Source organism: Nerophis lumbriciformis, linkage group LG20 (assembly GCF_033978685.3).
Source record: "Nerophis lumbriciformis linkage group LG20, RoL_Nlum_v2.1, whole genome shotgun sequence".
Taxonomy (NCBI): domain Eukaryota; kingdom Metazoa; phylum Chordata; class Actinopteri; order Syngnathiformes; family Syngnathidae; genus Nerophis; species Nerophis lumbriciformis.
The window spans coordinates 15,990,001-16,014,874 of record NC_084567.2 but is presented as its reverse complement, the minus strand read 5'-3'; the positions used below and the strand labels follow the sequence as shown (position 1 = coordinate 16,014,874).

General features: G+C 39.3%; 2 protein-coding genes across 2 annotated transcripts in view; one reads left to right on the top strand and one right to left on the bottom strand.

The window, feature by feature from the left end:
- The window catches only part of LOC133619482 (multiple epidermal growth factor-like domains protein 9), a 126,901-nt gene that overhangs the window by 30,307 nt on the left and 71,720 nt on the right, over positions 1-24,874 (bottom strand). The window contains exon 3 of the mRNA XM_061980530.1: positions 13,856-13,995. Coding sequence (XP_061836514.1) covers positions 13,856-13,995 — 140 coding nt within the window. The remainder of the gene's footprint in view (positions 1-13,855; positions 13,996-24,874) is intronic.
- Positions 5,689-7,153, top strand: LOC140679652 (general transcription factor II-I repeat domain-containing protein 2-like). Its single transcript, XM_072915498.1, has 2 exons — positions 5,689-6,648; positions 6,752-7,153. Exons 1-2 carry the CDS (start codon positions 5,689-5,691, stop codon positions 7,151-7,153), a joined length of 1,362 nt encoding a protein of 453 aa, XP_072771599.1.

Below are 24,874 nucleotides of genomic sequence, written 5' to 3'. Positions count from 1 at the left end.
CAGGATTCTTCTTCCTTGTACTTTGTAAACACGTTTGTGTTTGAACTGTTTTTTTTAAACTGGATCATTTTGGTAAATTGTTGGATTTCTTTGCTTAATCAATTCCATAATTTAGCCGTTAGCGTAGAAAAATCCATAGATTAGCCGCAGGGTTCACAGTTTATAGTTTAAAAATACGGTAATTTTAATAGGTTTCGCAATACAGGTTTTTCTCCGTCACAGATTCAATTAAACTCGTATCTTGAAGTACTACTCTAGTTCTAAGACAGTGATTCTCAAACTGTGGTATGCGGCTCCATCTAGTGGTACGCCGAAGAATCACGCAATTAAATATTAAAACACAGTGTTACTGTTCAAACTGTGTAATGTTACAGTGGCCGAAAAATATAAAAATACTTGTTAAATGAAACCTCTGCCTTGTTTTTAATGAATACTTAGACCTACTACGGTACTGTATTTTCATGTTGGTCATTATTTTAGTAGTTTGAGAGCCAAGTGTTTTCTGGGGCGGTACTAAGTGAAAAACGTTTTGAGAGCCACTGTTTTAAGACATTGGATGTGCATTTTTTAAGCCTTATAGTATGACACACACTTACATGGGATACAAAAGGCTTCAAGGCACAGGTGTCACACTCAAGGCCTGGGGGCCAAATCTGGCCCGCCACATTATTTTATGTGGCCCGCGAAAGCCTGGAAATAATATGCGTTAATAAAATGCTTAATCTTTTCCTACTAAATATATTTGTTTTATTTCCCTTTTGACATTAAAAATCATGGACTGCAAGCAATTGCATATCTTTTAAAATTAAATATTATCAAAATCAAAATATGACAGTATTCCAAAAATATTTTTTGTTAAAAATAAAGATAAATACTGTACTTAATTATCTGCTTGACTTATGATTTCTAAACAAATTATCAATCAAATTGTAGACTGCAAAATTGACAATAGATTGTACGTAGTTTATTTTTTACCGTAAAATCAACTTTGGTACTGTTTTTTTCCATATACAGTAAGACACTAAAACATTAAAAAACTAACAAAAAAAACATTAAAATAAGATTTTACGGTAAAAAAAACAAAAAACTGGCAACTATATTGCTTGAATTTTGCTGCTAAAAACAGTGGTATTGTTTCTCCATTCCATTCTATTTATTCCATTTTTATATGCTGAAAAAACAACTGCTTTTACTGTAAAATTCTGGTGACTGAGCTGCCATTTTTGAAAGTAAAATTTAAAAACTATTTTTCAGCTTATTTAAAAAAATATATTGTTAATGTATTATATATATATATATATATATATATATATATATATATATATATATATATATATATATATATACATGTATATTCATATATTACTCATTGTTAAAGGCGGCCCTCTGAGGGCAACCATAACTGCGATGTGGCCCTCGATGAAAACAAGTTTGACACCCCTGCTTTAAGGTCTTTGAGAGTTTCACCTGTTCTGTACATACTGCGCGACATCTTAAGAAAGAGGATTTAATGGCCACAGGTTTTCAAACACGCACAAAGAGCTGTTGACAGATTAAGAGGAGTAACCTACCGGTATTTGATATTTTCATCGTCTTATAAGGTGAAGGAAGGATGAAAACATTAGTATGAGGAGAAGTTCCCACTAGTGCTTTTCCTATAATACTCAAGAGCACACTCAAGTTTGTGAGGATTATATTATAATGTGTACTTGCTTGAATATCCCTGAGGAGAGGCGAGGATCAGTTTTTAGGGGTAACTGTCAAACCTGAGTTAATCCTCAGCACTGTGAACACTGAGCCAAAGTGAGGCTGTCCATCTGCTCCTGGATAATAGTGGTTGGACATATGGCCTCTTAACCCCCGTCCACACCCTGCCACTATCCTAACTATCGCCATGGTCCCCTTCACCTTTCCTCATTCTTCCAGCTGCGACTAAGTTTTTAACGGCCCGCGGCAAATTAAAAAAATATTATTAAAAAAAACAACTGAAAAAAGTGAAATAAAAGAGCAAACAGGTGAAATGTAACAACAAGTTGTGATATTGACTCTAATAACAAAAAATTTATTTTCTTTCTTTCTTTTTCCTTTGTCATTGCTTAAAAAATAATAATAATTTAAAATCAATCGTGTTATGAATTTTTGACCCATTCAATTACTTCACATAAAATATTCCACTTGGAAATATATCTGGGGAAAATATTGCTTATTTTGTGTTTTCTGTATAAAAACAAAGTTTTCTTTAAAAAAAAGGGGGGCATGAAAAAAAAAAAAATAGACATTAAAAAAAATTATCTGGTCTAGATCAGACATGGGCAAACTACGGCCCACGGGCCGTACACTTGTCCAAATTATTGAAAAAAACTCTTATCAATGTTAAAGGCTTCTGCCTCCCATATGCGTTTTCAGCGCTTGACTATCATTAAGGAGGAGCCACCCATTAAATTATATTATAAAATTACATTTCATGTTATTATCGTCTGTAAACCTCGTTCGTTTCACCATATCCCTATAATACCGCGTTTCCCCACTACATGGCGCTCATTGACCTTTTTGGCCTGTGGGATATTACTCCCTTCTTCTCTTTAGCTTTGTCCTGTGAGCCAATGTTCCCTCTAATTTTTAATGTGTGTGAGCAAACGCACAAACTCCCTGAGCATTCAGTGGAGCCCATGTGAGCAACATCAGACGTGCACATTGTAGCCACACCAGCGTCCCACCTGTCCCAAACCTGACATCATAACAATTTAAATGTTTTATTAAAATAATTTTCTGATATAAGTGATTTTGCCTTCTTACAATGACAATAACAAAAAAACATGTTTTTCATGAGCTATGTGCTAGTATTGTATGTCTGGCTGCGGATCCTGCCTTTAAAAGAAATGTTACCCCTTTCAGAGATTACATTTAGTTCCTGTAACTTTCTGTCTGTAAAATACATCTTTTTATTAGCATTACACATATACACACACACACACACACACACACACACATAACACTCATCTACTCATTGTTGAGTCAAGGGTTGAATTGTCCATCCTTGTTCTATTCTCTGTCACTATTTTTTTAACCATGCTGAACACCCTTTCGCAGGTACCCAGAAAGGTTTCGAGTACCACCAAAAAAACGGAATCTCTGAAGACAGTATAAAAATCTGTGTTAAAGGTGTACAAATACTGTTTGTATAATAAGCATGTTATTGTTTACAAATGAGGGTTAAGAGTTCAGTACTAAAAAAAAAAAAAAAAGAATGTGGCTTAAGTACAGTTTTTTAATTGAGCTGCTGCATTTTTTGGTTGGGTTGTTTATTTATTTTGAGAAACTTCTACATTTCTAAAAGGGGAGGAATGTAATAGAGTGATCTATGTTTGTCTGTTGCCATCTCCTGGTGAATGTTGGCTATAGCGTACTGGGGTTACTTTTTGGTTGACCAACGATTTACGTGGTGTTGCGCACCTGACGTCAAGTGTGTGAGTCTGTTCTGAAGTCTACAGTAAAGAGACGTACTTCATCACCTCGCCTGGTTATTGCCTCCAACTCAATATACTACAACAACATTGCTGTTTACGGCAGACGAACTGCTTTACGGTAGAATAAAACATGACTGCTGTTGTTGTGTGTTGTTACCGCGCTGGGAGGACGTTAATGAAACTGCCTAACAATAAACCCACATAAGAAACCAAGAACTCGCCCTCGATCATTCTACAGTTATAACGTGTTTGGGCAGGCACGCTGTTTATATTGTGGGAAAGCGGACGTGAATACAGGCTGAATTTCGGGAGACTTTCGGGAGAAAATTTGTCCCGGGAGGTTTTCGGGACAGGCACTGAATTTCGGGAGTCTCCCGGAAAATCCGGGAGGATTGGCAAGTATGGGATTGTCTGACTTTTTGTGTGGCCATAAACGCAGCACTGGCTAAGTGCCATGAGTGCTTGTGTTGGTGCAGGTGAAAGAGCGAGCGGCTTCTGTTGAAACGACGGATGACAAAATTGGTTTAAGCCTGATTTGTATGGCAGAAAATTACCAGTTTTTATAGATAAAAGTTTTTTTTACTCATGTTTTTGGTGTGGTTACAAACAGTTTTGCTCAATAAAGCGATTGATGGAATTCCTGTCCGTAAAGTGTCTCGACAGACGATAATTGAACTGTGTTGACAAAGATTGTTTTATTCATTGGGGCCACTCTTGTTGTCACCTGTCACTCACAGAGTTGCATTGCAAAATCATACAGAATAAATTGTAATGTGTTTATTTTGTTTAAAGTTCAGATGGGATTTTTGATTTTCTGCGCTGCATTAATTTGCTGTGCGCAGAGGACGCGTGAGCGGTGCGCAATTGCGCAGGCGAGCACCTTAGAGGGAATGTTGCTGTGAGCCCCTCTGTAAAAATGAGTTTATCAAAGCAAAGAAAAGTGGACAGTGAGTGCCATACTTGCCAACCTTGAGACCTCCGATTTCGGGAGGTGTTGGGGGGCGTGGTTAAGAGGGGAGGAGTATATTTACAGCTAGAATTCACCAAGTCAAGTATTTCATATATATATATATATATATATATATATATATATATATATATATATATATATATATATATACATATATATATATATACATATATATATATATATATATAAGAAATACTTGACTTTCAGTGAATTCTAGCTATATATATGTATTTATTTTATTATATATATATATATATATATATATATATATATATATATATATATATATATATATATAAATAAGAGAAATACTTGAATTTCAGTGTTCATTTATTTACACATATACACACACATAACACTCATCTACTCATTGTTGAGTTAAGGGTTGAATTGTCCATCCTTGTTCTATTCTCTGTCACTATTTTTCTAACCATGCTGAACACCCTCTCTGATGATGCATTCTGATTCGTCTCCTTGTTGTGTGCGCAGTTGTGCACTCTTTAAAAGCCGTAGATGTTATTGTCACATATGCATATACAGTGGATGGCAGTATTGCCCTGTTTAAGAGAGTCACAACATTGCTGTTTTCGGCAGACGAACTGCTTTACGGTAGACAAAAACGTGACTGCTGTTGTTTTGTGTTGTTGTCGCGCTGGGAGGACGTTAATGAAACTGCCTAACAATAAACCCACATAAGAAACCAAGAACTCGCCCTTGATCATTTTACAGTTATAACGTCATTGGGCAGGCACGCTGTTTTATTGTGGGAAAGCGGACGTGAAAACAGGCTGTCGACACGTCACTCAGGTCCGCCTGAATTTCGGGAGAAAATTTGTCCCGGGAGGTTTTCGGGAGAGGCGCTGATATTCGGGAGTCTCCCGGAAAATCCGGGAGGGTTGGCAAGTATGGTGAGTGCCGAGTATTTAATGCAGAGTGGACAACGAAATATTTTTTTACTGAAGTCCGATCAAAGGCTGTGTGTCTGATATGCCAAGAAACTGTCGCGGTTTACAAAGAGTACAATATCAGCCGGCACTTTGCTACCAAGCATGCTAACTACGCCAGCAACCAGTCAACGCAAGAGCGAACAGCCACGGCCCAGAGGTTGGCGGCTAATTTACAGGCTCAGCAACATCTTTTTCACCGACAAACTGCGATTCAAGGGTCATCCACCAAAGTAAGCTTTTGCTGTCATTCAAAGTAGCCAAAGCTAGCAAGCCTTTCTCTGAAGGCAAGTTTTTAAAAGAATGCATGGTAGAGGCGGCAGGTATTTTGTGTCCTGAGAGCCAAGGCAAGTTTGAAAAGATCAGTTTATCACGCAGGACTGTGACTCGCCGTGTGGAACTGATTGAGGAAGATATAGCCAGCCAAATAAACAAAAAGGCTGAGTCCTTTAAGCTATATTCACTAGCACTGGATGAAAGTAACGATGTAAAAGACACTGCTCAACTCTTAATTTTTATCCGTGGGATTAATGACAATTTTGAAATAACGGAAGAGTTTTTGGCCATGGAGTCTCTGAAGGGAACAACGCGTGGAGAGGATCTGTACAACCATGTGTCTGCTGCCATTGAAAGACGTAAGCTACTTTGGAGTAAACTGGCCAATGTCACAACGGATGGATCACCAAATTTGACTGGAAGACATGTTGGGCTGCTGAAAATAATCCAGGATAAAGTGAAAGAGGAAAACCCTGACCAGGATGTTATCTTCCTACATTGCATCATCCATCAGGAATCACTGTGTAAGTCTATGTTGCAGCTTGATCACGTCATGAAACCAGTGGTAAAACTAGTCAACTTTATACGCGCAAAGGGACTTCAGCATCGTCAGTTCATCACGTTCCTGGAAGAAACTGATACGGATCATCGCGACTTGCTGTACCACTCTTGTGCCCGCTGGTTAAGTTTGGGCAAAGTGTTTCAACGAGTGTGGGACCTGCAAGACGAGATCAGCGAGTTTTTGGAGTTAGTGGGGAAATCCACCGAATTTCCTGGGCTAAGTGACAAGAACTGGCTTTGTGATTTTGCGTTTGCTGTGGACATATTTTTGTACTTGAATGAGCTGAATGTTAAACTACAGGGGAAAGATCAGTTTGTGCACGACATGTGCAAACATGTACAAGCCTTCAAATCTAAGCTAACTTTGTTCTCCAGACAAATTGCAAACAATTCTTTTGTTTATTTCTCCACACTTGCCCCACAGAAAGACGTGACACGAAACGCAAAGAAATACAGGCCAATCAATTGACGACCTGCACGGAGAATTTAGCCGTCGGTTCTCTGATTTTGACATCATTGAAACGTCACTTCAGCTGGTGTCCTGTCCCCTGTCACAAGACCCCGAAAATGCACCACAAGAGGTGCAATTGGAACTGATCGATCTTCAGTCAGACTCCCTCTTAAAGGAGAAGTTCAACTCTCTAAAACTGAATGACTTTTATGCTGCACTCAACGAAGCCATGTTCCCAAAACTCCGGAAGACGGCACAGAAGATGCTAACTTTGTTTGGCTCGACCTACGTCTGTGAGCAGACATTCAGCGTCATGAACATCAACAAATCCCGTCACAGATCCAGGTTAACTGACCAGCATCTCGGAGCTATCCTGAGAATTGCCACAACCAAACTCACTCCAGACTTTGATGCATTGGCAAAAAGGGAGATCAACAACACTGTTCCCGATGAAACTGTGAGTTTCTTTGCTGTTATTCTGTGATAATCAAATGTAAATAATTCAAGTAAATCAAATGTATACTGTGAATTTCTCTACTGTGTTTATTCTTAATCAAATGAAATTAATGCATTTGAAGAAAAAAAAAAGTACAATGAGCCTTGCTGCATATGTTACATGTTTGTAGGCCAAATCCTCTCACGTAACATGTAATTTATATTATTTCACACAAACACTCCATCCATCTGTTCCTGGCCCGGCCCCCCTTTCAAATCTTGGAACCCAATGTGGCCCTCCTGGCAAAAGGTTTGCCCACCCCTCGTCTAGACCATACTTGCCAACCTTGAGACCTCCGAATTCGGGAGATGGGGGGTGTTGAGGGTTGAGGTGGTAGGGGAGCGCCGTTGAGGTGGGCGGGGTTTGGTGGTAGTGGGGGGTATACCGTATTTTTCGGACTATAAGTCGCAGTTTTTTTCATAGTGCGGGAGTGCGATTTATACTCAGGAGCGACTTATGTGTGAAATTATTAACACATTACCATTAAATATCAAATAATATTATTTATCTCATTCACGTAAGAGACAAGACGTATAAGATTTCATCGGATTTAGCAATTAGGAGTGACAGATTGGTTGGTAAACGTATAGCATGTTCTATATGTTATAGTTATTTGAATGACTCTTACCATAATATGTTACGTTAACATACCAGGCACGTTCTCAGTTGGTTATTTATGCCTCATATAACGTACACTTATTCAGCCTGTTGTTCACTATTCCTTATTTATTTTAAATTGCCTTTCAAATGTCTATTTTTGGTGTTGGGTTTCATCAAATAACTTTCCCCCAAAAATGCGACTTATACTCCAGTGCGACTTATATATGTTTTTTTCCTTCTTTATTGTGCATTTTCGGCCGGTGCGACTTATACTCCGGAGCGACTTATACTTAGAAAAATACGGTATATTGTAGTGTCCCGGAAGAGTTAGTGCTGCAAGAGATTCTGGGTATTTGTTCTGTTGTGTTTATGTTGTGTTACGGTGCGGATGTTCTCCCGAAATGTGTTTGTCATTCTTGTTTGGTGTGGGTTCACAGTGTGGCGCATATTTGTAACAGTGTTAAAGTTGTTTATACGGCCACCCTCAGTGTGACCTGTATGGCTGTTGACCAAGTATGCGTTGCATTACCTTGTGTGTGTGTTACAGCCGCATATATTATATGACTGAGCCGGCACGCTGTTTGTATGGAGGAAAAGCGGACGTCACGACAGGTTGTAGAGGACGCTAAAGGCAGTGCCTTTAAGGCACGCCCCCAATATAGTTGTCCGAGTGGAAATCGGGAGAAATTCGGGAGAATGGTTGTCCCGGTAGATTTTCGGGAGGGGCACTGAAATTTGGGAGTCTCTTGGCAAGTATGGTCTAGACTAGAGACTTAAAGTGTTGAAAGTAAAAAATAAATGTTTGACTTATTTTTAAAACCTTGAGTTGGCCCCTTTCGATCCCCAATATTTTTTGTGTTTTTTTTTTAAAGTGCAATAGCTAAAAAAAATAATAATAATATTAAAATCAATGTTGTGATATTGACTCTAATAACACAAAAGGTAATTTCTTTCTTTATTTTTCTTTTGTCATTGCTTAAAAAATAATAATGAATTGAAATCAATCGTGTTATGAATTTTTGACCCATTCAATTACTTCACATAAAATATTCCACTTGGAAATATTTCTGGGGAAAATAATGCTTATTTTGTGTTTTCCGTATAAAAAACAAAGTTTTCTTTAAAAAAAGGGGGCATGAAAAAAATAAAAATAATAAACATTAAAAAAAAATATCTGGTCTAGACTAGAGACTTAAAGTGTTGAAAGTAAAAAATAAATGTTTGACTTATTTTTAAAACCTTGAGTTGGCCCCTTTGGATTCCCAATAATTTTTGTGTTGTTTTTTTTAAAGTGCACTGGCTAAAAAACATATTAAAATCAACATGGTGATATTGACTCTAATAACACAAAATGTATTTTCTTTCTTTCTTTTTCTTTTGTCATTGCTTAAAAAATAATAATGAATTAAAATCAATCGTGTTGTGAATTTTTGACCTATTCAATTACTTCACATAAAATATTCCACTTGGAAATATTTCTGAGGAAAATATTGCTTATTTTGTGTTTTCTGTGTAAAAAACAAAGTTTTCTTAAAAAAAAAGGGGGGGGCATGGAAAAAACAAACAAAAAACATTCAAACAAATAATCTGGTCTCGATTAAAGACTTAAAGTGTTGAAAGTAAAAAATAAATGTTTGACTTATTTTTAAAACCTTGGGTTGCCCTTAGGATCACCAATAATGTTAGTTTTTTTTTAAGTGCAATAACTAAAAAAAAAAAAATTTAAATCAACGGTGTTAGGAATTATTGACCTATTTAAGGCTCCAACTACTTCACATGAAATAATCCACTTTGATCATTTTTGGTGGAAAATAATACATATTTTGGTCAAAGTCTTTTGAAGGAGTTCATTAAAGTACCACCCCTGTTTCCAGCCTAAAAATGATGGCCGAAGGTAACCAAGATGGCGGACTTCCTGTTTATTTTCAAATACGGCCTTTTGAGACTTTTACGTGCGTCCTCTCATGATAGACGTCTCCATCGATTTTCGTGACGATCCGGGAATCTGGTGGCAGGGGCTATTTTTGTTATGGGGTGCTGTTGAGTCAATTTTAAAACTTGTGTTTGGTCCACGAAAAACATTAACATTTTCGCCGAACCTGATGCATCAACAAAAATTGGTGAGTTTTCATGCATGCCAAGGGCCTCATGAATGCTATCAAAGGGGGAAGATAATAATAAACAAAGCCTAATAAACAAAGGCCTTTGCAACAATGTAACTTAAAGTCAGCATTAATCTGTTTTTATTCAATTACATGCACATGTGTCATGGCCAATCATGAAAATTAGATGACTACGTCTCACACAAACGATTATTATACTATTTTTGATTAAACGATATCGATATATATTGGGATAGACCCATCCATCCATCTTCTTCCGCTTATCCGAGGTCGGATTGCGGGGGCAGCAGCCTAAGCAGGGAAGCCCAGACTTCCCTCTCCACAGCCACTTTGTCCAGCTCCTCCCGGGAGATCCCGAGGCGTTCCCAGGCCAGCCGGGAGAGATAGTCTTCCCAACGTGTCCTGGGTCTTCCCCGTGGCATCCTACCGGTCGGACGTGCCTGAAACACCTCCCTAGGGAGGCATTTGGGTGGCATCCTGACCAGATGCCCGAACCATCTCATCTGACTCCTCTCTATGTGAAGGAGCAGCGGCTTTACTTTGAGCTTCGCACCCTATCTCTAAGGGAGAGACCCGCCACCCGGCGGAGGAAACTCATTTCGGTCGCTTGTACTCGTGATCTTGTCCTTTCGGTCATAACCCAAAGCTCATGACCATAGGTGAGGATGGGAACGTAGATCGACCGGTAAATTGAGAGCTTTGCCGTCCGGCTCAGCTCCTTCTTCACCACAACGGATCGATACAGCGTCCGCATTACTGAAGACGCCGCACCGATCCGCCTGTCGATCTCACGATCCACTCTTTCCTCACTTGTGAACAAGACTCTGAGGTACTTGAACTCCTCCACTTGGGGCAGGGTCTCCTCCACAACCCGGAGATGGCACTCCACCCTTTTCCGGGCGAGAACCATGGACTCGGACTTGGAGGTGCTGATTCTCATCCCAGTCGCTTCACACTCGGCTGTAAACCGATCCAGTGAGAGCTGAAGATCCTGGCCAGATGAAGCCATCAGGACCACATCATCTGCAAAAAGCAGAGACCTAATCCTGCAGCCACCAAACCGGATCCCCCTCAACGCCCTGACTGCGCCTAGAAATTCTGTCCATAAAAGTTATGAACAGAATGGGTGACAAAGGGCAGCCTTGGCGGAGTCCAACCCTCACTGGAAACGTGTCCGACTTACTGCCGGCAATGCGGACCAAGCTCTGACACTGATCATACAGGAAGCGGACCGCCACAATCAGACAGTCCGATACCCTATAGATACACCCGTAATCGATAAAAAATATGTTCGATAAAACGCTCGATCATCATGGAAGTTGCAAAGCAAGGTTGGTTGCATGAACAAAGACGCTCGCTTTTTGGTAACCGAGCAACGTGATCGCTGATTAGTGGGAGTGACACGCTAACAACCAAATCAGGTGACAGTATCAACTATCAAGTTTTGTTGCACCTAGGGCTGGGCGATATATCGAATATACTCGATATATCACGGGTTTGTCTCTGTGCGATGTAGAAAATGACTATTTCGTGAGTATTCGAGTATACGTTCTCACGCAGTTGCTTTTAGCTGCGGGCATTACACTACAGCAGTGGTTCTTAACCTGGGTTCGATCGAACCTTAGGGGTTCGGTGAGTCGGCCTCAGGGGTTCGGCAGAGCCTCCGCCGCAGCGGTCAAAACACACCAGACTCATGAATTGATTAACGTGGACCCCGACTTAAACAAGTTGAAAAACTTATTGGGGTGTTACCATTTAGTGGTCAATTGTACGGAATATGTACTGTACTGTGCAATCTACTAATAAAAGTTTCATTCAATCAATCAATCGTGTAAATAAAAACTTCTCCCTATCGGCGTATCTGTACTGTAAAGTTAAAATTTGAATGACAATAAAAAGGAAGTATAAATATTATGGATATCCCCAAACAATGTTCCCTCTAATTTTCCATCTAATTTTCAAGTGTGTAATTTTTTGTGAGTTCATGCACTGTGTTGGTTTTGTTCTTTGAACAAGGTGATGTTCATGCATGGTTAATTTTGTGCACGAGTAAAAAAAACATAACTTTGTCTTGAATTTTAAAACAAAAATAATAATAATAATATTTTTCACGAAAGAAGGGTTCGGTGAATGTGCATATGAAACTGGTGGGGTTCGGTACCTCCAACAAGGTTAAGAACCACTGCACTACAGGCTTTTCTCACTCTTTCTTGTCTCTCCTTCGCACAGAGATAAAACAAGCGCACCTTCTTACATACGTCACATACTGTCGCGCGTGCAACGTCATAAGCGCTCGCCGAGCAGAGAGGTAGCGGCATGGGTAACGTTATCTGTGGCAGGTGGTGCAAGCGGAGCGGTGCGAGCGGTAATACGAGCGGTAATACGAGCGGTGTCATTGCTCAAAACTAGGGATGTCCGATAATGGCTTTTTGCCGATATCCGATATTCCGATATTGTCCAACTCTTTAATTACCGATACCGATATATACAGTCGTGGAATTAACACATTATTATTCCTAATTTGGACAACCAGGTATGGTGAAGATAAGGTACTTTTTAAAAAACATTATAAAATAAGATAAATAAATTAAAAACATTTTCTTGAATAAAAAATAAAGTAAAACAATATAAAAACAGTTACATAGAAACTAGTAATTAATGAAAATTAGTCAAATTAACTGTTAAAGGTTAGTACTATTAGTGGACCAGCAGCACGCACAATCATGTGTGCTTACAGACTGTATCCCTTGCAGACTGTATTGATATATATTGATATATAATGTAGGAACCAGAATATTAATAACAGAAAGAAACAACCCTTTTGTGTGAATGAGTGTGAATGGGGGAGGAAGGTTTTTTGGGTTGGTGCACTAATTGTAAGTGTATCTTGTGTTTTTTATGTTGATTTAATAAAAATAAAAAAACGATACCGATAAAAAAAACGATACCGATAATTTCCGATATTACATTTTAACGCATTTATCGGCCGATATTATCGGACATCTCTACTCAAAACATAATATTGAATCAAAATCAATGTTTTTATGAATTATTGACCTATCCAATTCCGATTACTTCACATCAAGTATTCCACTTTGAAAAATATTTTTTTGTGGAAGATTTTGCATATTTTGTGTGTTTGCCATAAAAACACATAGTTTTCCTAGACAAAAAGGGCAAACAAACAAACAAACAAAAAAAAAAACATTTAAAAAAAAAAAGATCTGATGTTGATGAATGTTTATAACTGAAACCATTTACATGTGAATAAAAATGTGATTTCTTTTGTAATATTTTTTTTATGAATTAAGTAATGTTTATGACAACCTTTTTCCAAAACACAATACAGAACGTGAGATGTAACAGCGTAATGCACACATTTATCATTTGTTTTCAAAACGCTTACAAAAAAAGTGGGACCCCAAAAACTTACCACTGGCAAAACGTTTTTAATGACTTGATGGGGTCCCTGGGACCCCATTTTGAAAATTCCTAGCACCAAGACTGCATTTTCACACTTTGCACTATTTTTTTTACATATTCCTTATTCATGCACATCCATTCTAAGAGCGTATTGTTAAGTGTTTAATGGGATTTTAATATTTTGTTTACATTGTTTACATTTTCCATGCTTGTGTTGACATTTCCTTTCCTTTCTGCCTTGATAGCTGAGGGGATTATAATCAGGTTACATTCGAAATAAAATCTATTCTTCCCCTGCTCCTCCATAGGTCATAAAACCTCAATAGTTACCGATATCGACCGATATAAAACACTTATATCATGATACAGTTTTCAGCCATATCACAATGTCACATGTGGACCAAGACGAACACTTTTATCATTGGCTCAATTCACGAGTGAACCGCAACAAAGTGCTAGATGAAGCTAATCGTTTCAATATTTGCTCTGTCAATACAACAACAGGAAGATGAAAACCAAGTCAACATTATTCAGCATTCCTCACCTGACTGTGGGTGGCAGTAGTTGGTTTGGTTTTGACACTGGCAGGGTTGACAGCCGGTACTGCTGAAGTGAAAGAATCCTGGGTGGCACTCGTCACACTTGGGTCCATACACTCCCGGCTTGCACGCACATATCCCTGAGCTGGCAGGACAGTAAAGAAAATACAGTTACTTCAACACAACATATGTAGGTATTACATTCATAGTACTAAAACATCGACTACCGTATTTTCCGCACTATAAGGCGCACCTAAAAACCTCAAATTTTCTCAAAAGCTGACAGTGCGCCTTATAATCCGGTGCGCCTTATATATGGACCAATAATAACTACGGTAGCTACGTCGACTTCATTTTCCCTCGTAGAAGGAGAAGCGCGCGGTGCATGCTGGGATATATGACTGCGCGAGGCGTGCCGTTTCATTTCCATTTGTGTGTTTATGTAAAGACCCCAAAATGGCTCCTATTAAGAGACACGCTTATGATGCAGAGTTTAAACTCAAGGCGATCAGTCACGCAGTAGAACACGGGAATAGAGCAGCAGCGGGCATGTTGGATGCCGTATTCGCCCAACTGTTTAATTCGGACACTGAAGAAGAAGAATTCGAGGGATTCGTGGATGAGGAATAACTTATTAAAGTGAGCTTTACATGTTTATTTTGTGTGTTATGTGACATTAACGTTTGAGCAACGTTGAGTTATTGATATATTGTTATTGCTTTGCACTATTTCGAGTGCTACTATATTGTGATTGCACTAACTTTTGATTTACTGTAAAAGTATCAGACTGTTTTGTACGTGTTTATTGAATGGAGGAAAAGTTCCCCTCCACTATGTGATGTAAATGTTGCACTACATGTTATACCTTGCTGTTGTTAAAAGATAAACAAAACACCACGTCACTGACTTTACCTCTGGGGAAATAATAAAACAGCTGTTTATTCATTATAGGAGTGAACGGAGTTGTCAGAACGCTGGTTTGTAATCTATTAATAAAGTTTGACTGACCTATCTGACTGTTTTGTTGACATTCCCTTTAGCGCAGCTCCATCTAATGGATGCATAACGTAACCCCAGTCTTTACTGTAGGGTCTATTCTATGCGCCTTATAATCCGGTGCGCCTTATATATGAACAAAGTTTTGAAATATGCCATTCATTGAAGGTGCGCCTTATAGCCCGGTGCACCTTCAGTGCAGAAAATACGGTACATGTTGTGTGTCGTTTTAGATTTAAATTTGTACTGTCCAAAGTAGTGTTGTCCCGATACCAATATTTTGGTACCAGTACCGGTACCAAAATATTTCCGTACTTTTCTAAATAAAGAGGACCACAAAAATGTCATTATTGGCTTTATTTTAACAAAACATCTTAGGGTACAATAAACATATGTTTATTATTGCAAGTTTGTCCTTAAATAAAATAGTGAACGTACTAGACAACTTGTCTTTTAGTAGTAAGTAAACAAACAAAAGCTCCTAGTTTAGCTGCTGACATATGCAGTAACATATTGTGTCATTTATCATTCTATTATTTTGTCAACAAGTGGTAGAAAATGAATTATTCATCTACTTGTTCACTTACTGTTAATATCTGCTTATTTTCTGTTTCAACATGTTCTATCTACACTTCTGTTAAAATGTAATAATCACTTATTCTTCTGTTGTTTGATACTTTACATTAGTTTTGGATGATACCACAAATTTAGGTATCAATCCGATACCAAGTAGTTACAGGATCATACATTGGTCACTACTGCCTAGTTTCTCTTGTTATATTCTTATTTTTACTGTTATATTTTTATTCTTATTGTTGCTTTTTATTTTTATTCTTATTGTAATATTTTCTATTTTATTTCCATTTATACCCCCATTATTGACTTTTTACTTTCTAAATTCGATCTCAATTCTGTACACTGCTGCTGGAATTTTTATTTTCCTGAGGGAACTCTCCTGAAGGAATCAATAAAGTACTATCTATCTATCTACATTGGTCATATTCAAAGTCCTCATGTGTCCAGGAACATATTTCCTCAGTTTATAAACATAATATAAATACAAAAAAACGAAAGAAGATTTTGTGATGCTAAAAAATATCGATGTAATCATAGTAGTATCGACTAGATACGCTCCTGTACTTGGTCTCATCACAGTGGGTGTTAGGTGTAGATCCACCAATGGAACAGTCGGTACTGCAGGGAATTCTGGGAATTTCTTCTGTAGTGTTTATGTTGTGTTGCGGTGCAAATATTCTCCCAAAATGTGTTTGTCATTGTTGTTTAGTGTGGTTTCACTATATGGCACATATTTATGACAGTGTTGGTGTTGTTCATACGGCCACCCTTAGTGTGACATGTATGGCTGTTGACTTAGTATGGACTTGATTCACATGTGATCAGTGTGTTCAAAGTTAAGATGGCCACCTCAATGGTTGATGATTGGATATTATAAAATCTTGCCTTGACTAAGTAACTGCAGTTGGTCGCTGCATCTGTAAGTGCAAGTTAAAACTGTACCATACAAAGCCAAAGCCATTTATCAACAACACCCAGAAACGCCCGGGCTTCGCTGGACCCGAACTCATCTAAGATGGACTGATGCAAAGTGTTCTGACGAGTCCACATTTCAAATTGTTTTTAGAAACTGTGGATGTCGTGTCCTCCGGAACAAAGAGGAAAATAACCATCCGGACTGTTATAGGAGCAAAGTTGAAAAGCCAGCATCTGTGATGGCCCAAGGCATGGGTAACTTACACATCTGTGAAGGCGCCATTAATGCTGAAAGGTACATACAGGTTTTGGAGCAACATATGTTGCCATCCAAGCAACGTCTTTTTCATGGACGCCCCTGCTTATTTCAGGCAATGAGACAATGCCAAGCCACATTCTGCACGTGTTACAACAGCGTGGCTTTGTAGTAAAAGAGTGCGGGTACTAGACTGGCCTGCCTGTAGTCCAGACCTGTCTCCCATTGAAAATGTGTGGCGCATTATGAAGCATAAAATACCACAACGGAGACCCCCGGACTGTTGAACAACTTAAGCTGTACATCAAGCAAGAATGGGAAGAATTCCACCTGAAAAGCTTCAAAAATGAGTCTCCTCAGTTCCCAAACGTTTACTGAGTGTTGTTAAAAAGAAAGGCCATGTAACAGTGGTAAAAATGGCCCTGTGCCAACTTTTTGGCTGTGTGTTGCTGCCATTAAATTCTAAGTTAATGATTATTTGCAAAAAAAAAAGATGTTTCCCAGTTCGAACGTTAAGTATCTTGTCTTTGCAGACTATTCAATTGAACATACGTTGAAAAGGATTCGCAAATCATTGTATTCTGTTTTTATTTACCATATACACAACGTGCCAACTTCACTGGTTTGGGGTTTTGTAGTACAAAAACAAGATGATTTGATATATTGATTTTTACTACACATGTTTTTGAAATATGTGGAATGTAGCGGAGGTTCCCAGAAATACAGCACTTGACCATAACTCATCACTCCTTCGTGATCATCTCCAAGAAGAAGACACACAATAACGACAAGTCCAAGCCTCCAATGCAGACAAAGGGGCACAATAACATTAATGACACAATATAACCTCCCAGCCACTGAAGTAAATCCCAAGTGACTGGGAGCAATTCCTGGGAGCGTGGGTGTGCGTCTTCATACAAATGAGGCTTTGTTGAAACAAGTGCATTTCATGCAAATGAGAGGCCGAAGGCGATGCTTAGTGGGGCGTGCACAATGCTGAGGACAAGGTTGGGAAGAACATGTACACTCACCAGATGTCTCTTCATTATTACTCAGACACTATAAAATGTCAAGTAATTAGCGCTTCTGGAGATTACTATTCAAGTTTATTTGATACAAGAACTTTATTAATATAGTACACGTGGGATTACTGCCATAGTCATTTCCTTGGGAAGTTTACATGCAAATAGATAGCATATTTCTACAGTTGTTAGGTTCCGTCTGTGACTTCTTTATGCACGTTTAATTGCCATTCGATTTGGCTTTTTGTGGTCATGGTGCTCCGCAGAGTAAAACTTTGTGAGCTCCAAAGTAAAGGCTGCTTTTACAGAGTGATATTTAAATAGTGTGATGGCTCGCTTTGACTTACTAATTTAAAAACAAAACTTTCTGCTGCGCTGTGAATTACTTTTTTATGCACATGTGGATTACATTCCAATGATGTTGCCTGAATTGTTGCATAGTTTACCGTTCAAGCCAGGGGTGTCCAACGTACGGCCCGAGGGCCGGATCAGGCCCGCAAACAGGATTTATCCGGCCTGCGATTTAGACTTAGACTTAGACAAACTTTAATGATCCACAAGGGAAATTGTTCCACACAGTAGCTCAACTACAAAGGATGGAAAGTGTAAGGATGGAAAGGATAATGCAGGTATAAAATAGACTAAAAATGTACCATAGTAGCAATATAAAATATAACATATATGTAATATTTACATAATATATGTACAGTATATGATATATGTAATATATGTACAGTATATGATATATGTAATATATGTACAGTATATGAAATATACTGATATATGTGATGGATTTGCTGTGTAAAAATGTACCTGACATTTTTTAATCAATGAAACAGCTGTTCTAAATGTGTCCACTAGATGTCGCAATAGCGATTCTTCGTATCTTTGAAAATGATGTTACATGTGTACAAAATAAGCCACATGATGTTAGTACATCAGTCAAGGAAAATAATCAAACCACATAAATAACATCCTGTAATTTGATTTTGATTAAAAAAATGTATCTTGATTAGGGCTGCAACAACTAATTGATTAAATCGATTAAAATCGATTATAAGAATAGTTGGCGATTAATTTAGTCATCGATTCGTTGGATCAATGCTATGCGCATGCGCAGAGGAATTTTTTTTTTAATTTAATTTTTTTTTTTTTATATATATAAACTGCAACATGTACAAACAGCTGAGAAACAATAATCAAAATAAGTATGGTGCCAGTATGCTGTTTTTTCCCCAATAAAATACTGAAAAGGATAGAAATGTAGTTTGTCTCTTTTACCCGATTGTTAATCGATTAATCGAAGTAATAATCAACAGATTAATCGATTATCAAATTAATCGTTAGTTGCAGTCCTAATCTTGATAGATTGAAAATGAACACCAATGAGTTATCACATAATTTATTCAGAAAATATAGATAACAACAAATAATTTATTAACCGTAACATGTAAGTGTAAAACCCCCCACAACATTATGATTTGTACATTTGTGATTGTTTTATTTGTAAACAAAGAAAACAATCTGAAGTTGTCTTTATTTTTAAGTTATCGGGCCGGGATTTTGCCAGTCCGGCCCACTTCGGAGTAGGTTTTTCTCCATGTGGCCCCTAATCTAAAAATAGTTTGACACCCCTGGTTTAAGCATTCCATTCTTCGCTAAATAAAGTTTCATTGAGCAGACAATTGTATCTTACATTTAAATTGAATACAAAAATGAATGTTGGTGATAAATCCCAGTGTGATTTGTGTCAACCCAACATGAATGTGATTAGGAGTCTGGTTTGTGTAGTATTCACATAGGGCTGGGCGGTAAGGATCAAAACTCAAATCCTGATATATTTTGGTTGAACGATATACACTATATTGCCAAAAGTATTTGGCCTCCTGCCTTGACTCACATATGAACTTGAAGTGCCATCCCATTCCTAACCCATAGGGTTCAATATGATGTGGGTCCACCTTTTGCAGCTATTACAGCTTCAACTCTTCTGGGAAGGCTGTCCACAAGGTTGCGGAGTGTGTTTATAGGAATTTTCCACCATTCTTCCAAAAGCGCATTGGTGAGGTCACACACTGATGTTGGTCGAGAAGGCCTGGCTCTCAGTCTCCGTTCTAATTCATCCCAAAGGTGTTCAACTGGTTTCAGGTCAGGACTCTGTGCAGGCCAGTCAAGTTAATCTACACCAGACTCTGTCATCCATGTCTTTATGGACCTTGCTTTGTGCACTGGTGCACAGTCATGTTGGAAGAGGAAGGGGCCCGCTCCAAACTGTTCCCACAAGGTTGGGAGCATGGAATTGTCCAAAAATGTTTTGGTATCCTGGAGCATTCAAAGTTCCTTTCACTGGAACTAAGGGGCCAAGCCCAACTCCTGAAAAACAACCCCACGCCATAATTCCTCCTCCACCAAATTTCACACTCGGCACAATGCAGTCCGAAATGTAGCGTTCTCCTGGCAACCTCCAAACCGAGACTCATCCATCAGATTGCCAGATGGAAAAGCGTGATTCATCACTCCAGAGAAGGCGTCTCCACTGCTCTAGAGTCCAGTGGCGACGTGCTTTACACCACTGCATCCGACGCTTTGCATTGGACTTGGTGATGTATGGCTTAGATGCAGCTGATCGGCCATGGAAACCCATTCCATGAAGCTCTCTGCGTACTGTACGTGGGCTAATTGGAAGGTTAAATGAAGTTCGGAGCTTTGTAGCAACTGACTGTGCAGAAAGTCTTTGCACTATGCGCTTCAGCATCAGCTGACCCCTCTCTGTCAGTTTAGGTGGCCTACCACTTGGTGGCTGAGTTGCTGTTGTTCCCAAACTCTTCCATTTTCTTATAATGTATCAGTTATTGTCCGCCATGTATGTCACGGACTCAACGTCTAGGTCCAGAGTATATAAAGTCACCAAAAAGGAATGGACAATGGAGGTGAGGGCAAAAGAGTGATGAGTGTCCTGACCAGATATCTACATCCCTAGACTGACTGATGTAAAATGTTCTTTATCACATTGTTTACTTTCCCGTGTCCATTAAAGATTTGATTAATTTATGATGGCTCAGGTGTGATTCACTACAATAGGGCCCCACAGCACACTGGATTGCGGTTAATTGAAATACCACAACACTGGGTATTGATCAGATAAGTTACATTTAAGAACTTGCACACAAAGCAACACTGGAGGTGACTATGACACGCGCAGTTTACGCGCATGCGTACTAGGTCGCGTTGTGCCGGCGGACGGAGGCGGGGAGGGGGTCTTAAACGACCATTGTGTATGTGTGGACAAGGATAAGGTTAGGTGGGATTTACCCTGGATAACCTTAGCCAGCTTTAGTGTAGAAGGGGCCTTAGGGTACGTGCACACTGCAGGGTAGGATGTCTGAATCGGAATTGTTTTTGTCGAATCCAATCTTTTTATGAAATCATTCATGTGATCATGTGAACGCAATCTGACCCGCATGCATGACGTCATGACGTCACACGTAAACATGGCTCCAATTCTCTGTCGTGGCGCGTTTGTGTCAATTTCAAGGATTTGGTGCAATCAAAGTCAACATTTTCTGAACCGAATTATTGTAGAACATTAAGACGGAAGACGACAAGCACTTTGGCTCTTGCAGTTTGTGGGACGTTTGCTACGTCTGCTCCGAAGAGCGTGCGGGCGAGCAGTCGGAGACAGGAGTGGGTGAACATTGACGTGAGTTCTAAAAACATTATTACGAAATGTCATTATTGGCTTTATTTTAACAAAAAAATCTTAGGGTACATTAAACATATGTTTCTTATTGCCAGTTAGTCCTTAAATAAAATAATGAACATACTAGACAACTTGTCTTTTAGTAGTAAGTAAACAAACAAAGACTTCTGTCTGCTGACATATGCAGTAACATATTGTCATTTATCATTCTAATATTTTGTCAACATTATTATGGACAAACTGTAAAAATTTATTATTAATCCACTTGTTCATTTACTGTTAATATCTGCTTACTTTCTCTTTTAACACGTTCTATCTACACTTCTGTTCAAATCTAACAATCACTAATTCTTCTGTTGTTTGATACTTTACATGAGTTTTGTATGATACCACAAATTCAGGTATCGATCCGATACCAAGTAGTTACAGGATCATACATTTGTCATATTTAAAGTCCTCATGTGTCCAGGGACATATTTCCTGACTTAATAAACATAATATACATTTAAAAAAAAGGGATACAAGATTTTGTGAAGATAAAAAATATCGATGTAATCATAGTAGTATGACTAGATGACGCTATTGTACTTGGTATTATTACAGTGGATGTCAGGTGTAGATCCACTCATGGCATTTGTTTACATTTAGGGTGCATTTAGCGTTAGCTATCGTATCCTCCTACGGTGTGTAGTGAAGCATGTTTAGCTATTCCTCGTCCTGCAGGGATGATACTTGTAAGAAACATACTTTATTTGTCACCATGGAGACGAGGATTAGTGATTTAGAAGTAGCTAAAACACTGCCGACTGCGAATGGACGTTCGCCGCTAGCTAGCCAGCCATGTCTTAAAGCACCTCTTCCTGAGGGCGTTTCAGTGTTATAACTTCACCTTTATCTTTAATTTTTAGGCCAAAATGTGTTCATTCTCCCTTTTCTGTCTACACATTGTGTCTGCTTGTAAGTACTCCGTGATTGTGCGCTGCCGAACATGCTCCTCTGCTCGCAAAACCAGCACTGTCATGACCGGGAACCGGTACTTTTTAGTACCGTTTTTGATTCATTAGTACCGCGATACTATACCAGTACCGGTATACCGTACAACCCTATTTTGCAACTGCCTATTTTGGCGAATAATTATGACGCTTTTCGCTACTTGATGGCGTGTTGGTCGGATGAACGCGACCACAGCGTTCAGACTGCAGTCGCATTCGATATATATCTGATTTATTTCCAAATACGAAAGAGGCCTGGGTCGGATTTGGACATTTCAGAATTGCACGGTTTACATTAACATGAAATAATCCCACTCAGGTCACATATGGGCAAAAAAAAATCGGAATTGACTTGCAGTGTGAACAAGGCCCAGGTTTCCGTGTTTAGTCTGTACCAGGGTTCGGGCCCTGGCCTTCACATTTGACCAAACTAACTGCAGTAGGAGAGTAGTTATAACTGTCAATCAGAGGGCAGCTGTGAGGCGTGCATTCAGTTGGAACCCATCCAATTCATGGTCAGCCACAAAAAGTCAGCCTGTGGACCGAGACACTGCGACTAAAGTAAACAACACCTTTTTAAATATATCCTTTCCTACTTCTGTAAAGATTTATTTTACATCCCCTTTTGCATTAAACAAGTTGTTTTAAATGATGTGGAACCTTTTCATTCTGTGAATGGCCAAGATTCTACACCAAAATATAATCTATTTATTATTAATCCGCCGCGAAGTTTGGCGCGATCCAAAACCCAAAAATTTCATCTGATCGGAACCGTTCAAGTATCAAAACGTTTGGTTCGACCAGGAAATCGTGAGCTCCCCCCCAATTTTTTTTTTTTTTTTTTTTTTGTGTCGTGTTCGGGTCTGTGGGACCCGTTTTTCATTTTTTATTAAAAGAAAAATTATACAATTAATTAATTTTTCAAACTGAGACTCACTGACTTTAGCTCATTTTCTGTGAAGAACATATATCAGAATACATATTTAATGACCAATAGAAGTGTGGAAATTGATGATCTGTGTACCGCACGCACCCACACACACACACCCACACACACACACACACACACACACACACACACACACACACACACACACACAGCAGGCCTCGGCAGGAGGAGGACAGAGTGTAGGTACACAGAACATCAGAGGGTCAAATGTGCGAGAAAATGAGAGCAGACAGTGTTGACAAACAATGTTGCAACCTTGTGTGGGAACCGCAGGTGCAGAAACACAAAAGAAGAATCCCTATGGGATGCAGAAACTAGCAGAGCATTCATATTGTTGTTACTCAGCCAGCGTTTGTGGGTCTGATGTACCCGTTGCATTTTGTGGCTTTTAATGCCTCACAATCAAACACTTTTATGTTAAAATACTGAACAGATGTTTATAAGGCAGGGGTCGGCAACATTTACCAGTCAAAGAGCCATTTTGACCCGTTTCACAAATTAAAGAAAACAATGGGAGCCACAAAACTCTTTTGAAATTTAAAATGAAATAACACTGCATACAAAGTTTTTTTTTGCTTTGTGCTATAAACCAGGGGTCTCAGACACGCGACCCGCACCTTAATATGAAAATGTAATGTTAGTGCGGCCCGCAAGTTTTATATGAATGCCGCTTGACAGCGTCATACTTGCCAACCCTCACGATTTTTCGGGGAGGCTCCCGACTTTCAGGGAAACTGTTCTATCGAATGTCTGCTGATTTTCACCCTGACAACAATAATAAGGGAGTGCCGTGATGGCACTACCTTTAGCGCCCTCTACAACCTGTACAAACAGCGTGCCAGCACAGTTACATGTATGCGGCTTCTGCAGACACACGAGTGACTGCAAGGCATACTTGGTCAACAGCCATACAGGTCACACTGAGGGTGGCCGTATAAACAACTTTAACACTCTTACTATTATACATCATACACCCTCGCTACCAGCAACCCCCCCCTCAATGCGTCGGTTGAGGTGGGCGGGGTTAGGGGGGCGGGGTTTGGTGGTAGCGGGGGTGTATAATGTAGCCCGGAAGAGTTAGGGATGCATGGGATTCTGGGTATTTGTTCTGTTGTGTTTATGTTGTGTTACGGTGCAAATGTTCTCCCGAAATGTGTTTGTCATTCTTGTTTGGTGTGGGTTCACAGTGTGGCGCGTATTAGTAAGAGTGTTAAAGTTGTTTATACGGCCACTTTCAGTGTGACCTGTATGGCCGTTGACCAAGTATGCATTGCAGTCACTTACGTGTGTAAGCAGAGGCCGCATACAACATGTGACTGGGCCGGCACGCAGATAGAATGGTGAAAAAGCGGACGCTAAAGGCAGTGTCATCACAGCACGCCTTCAATATTGTTGTCCGGGTGAAAATCAGAGAATGTTTGCCCCGGGAGAGGCACTGAAATCAGGAAGTCTCCCGGAAAAATCGGGAGGGTCGGCAAGTATGCAGCTGAGCCGCATCAGAGTGATCAAAGAGCCGCATGCGGCTCCGGAGCCGCGGGTTGCCGACCCCTGGGATAAGATAAACATCTGTTCAGTATTTTAACATAAAAGTGTTTGATTGTGGGGCATTAAAAGCCAC

What these genes read in the sequence shown, in the direction of transcription:
- LOC140679652 (XM_072915498.1), top strand. Translation starts at nt 5,689, where the DNA reads ATGGTAGAGGCGGCAGGTATTTTGTGTCCTGAGAGCCAAGGCAAGTTT. An exon ending in CACTTGCCCCACAGAAAGAC is followed by an intron (nt 6,649 to 6,751) that starts GTGACACGAAAC and finishes ACGTCACTTCAG; the next exon opens with CTGGTGTCCTGTCCCCTGTC.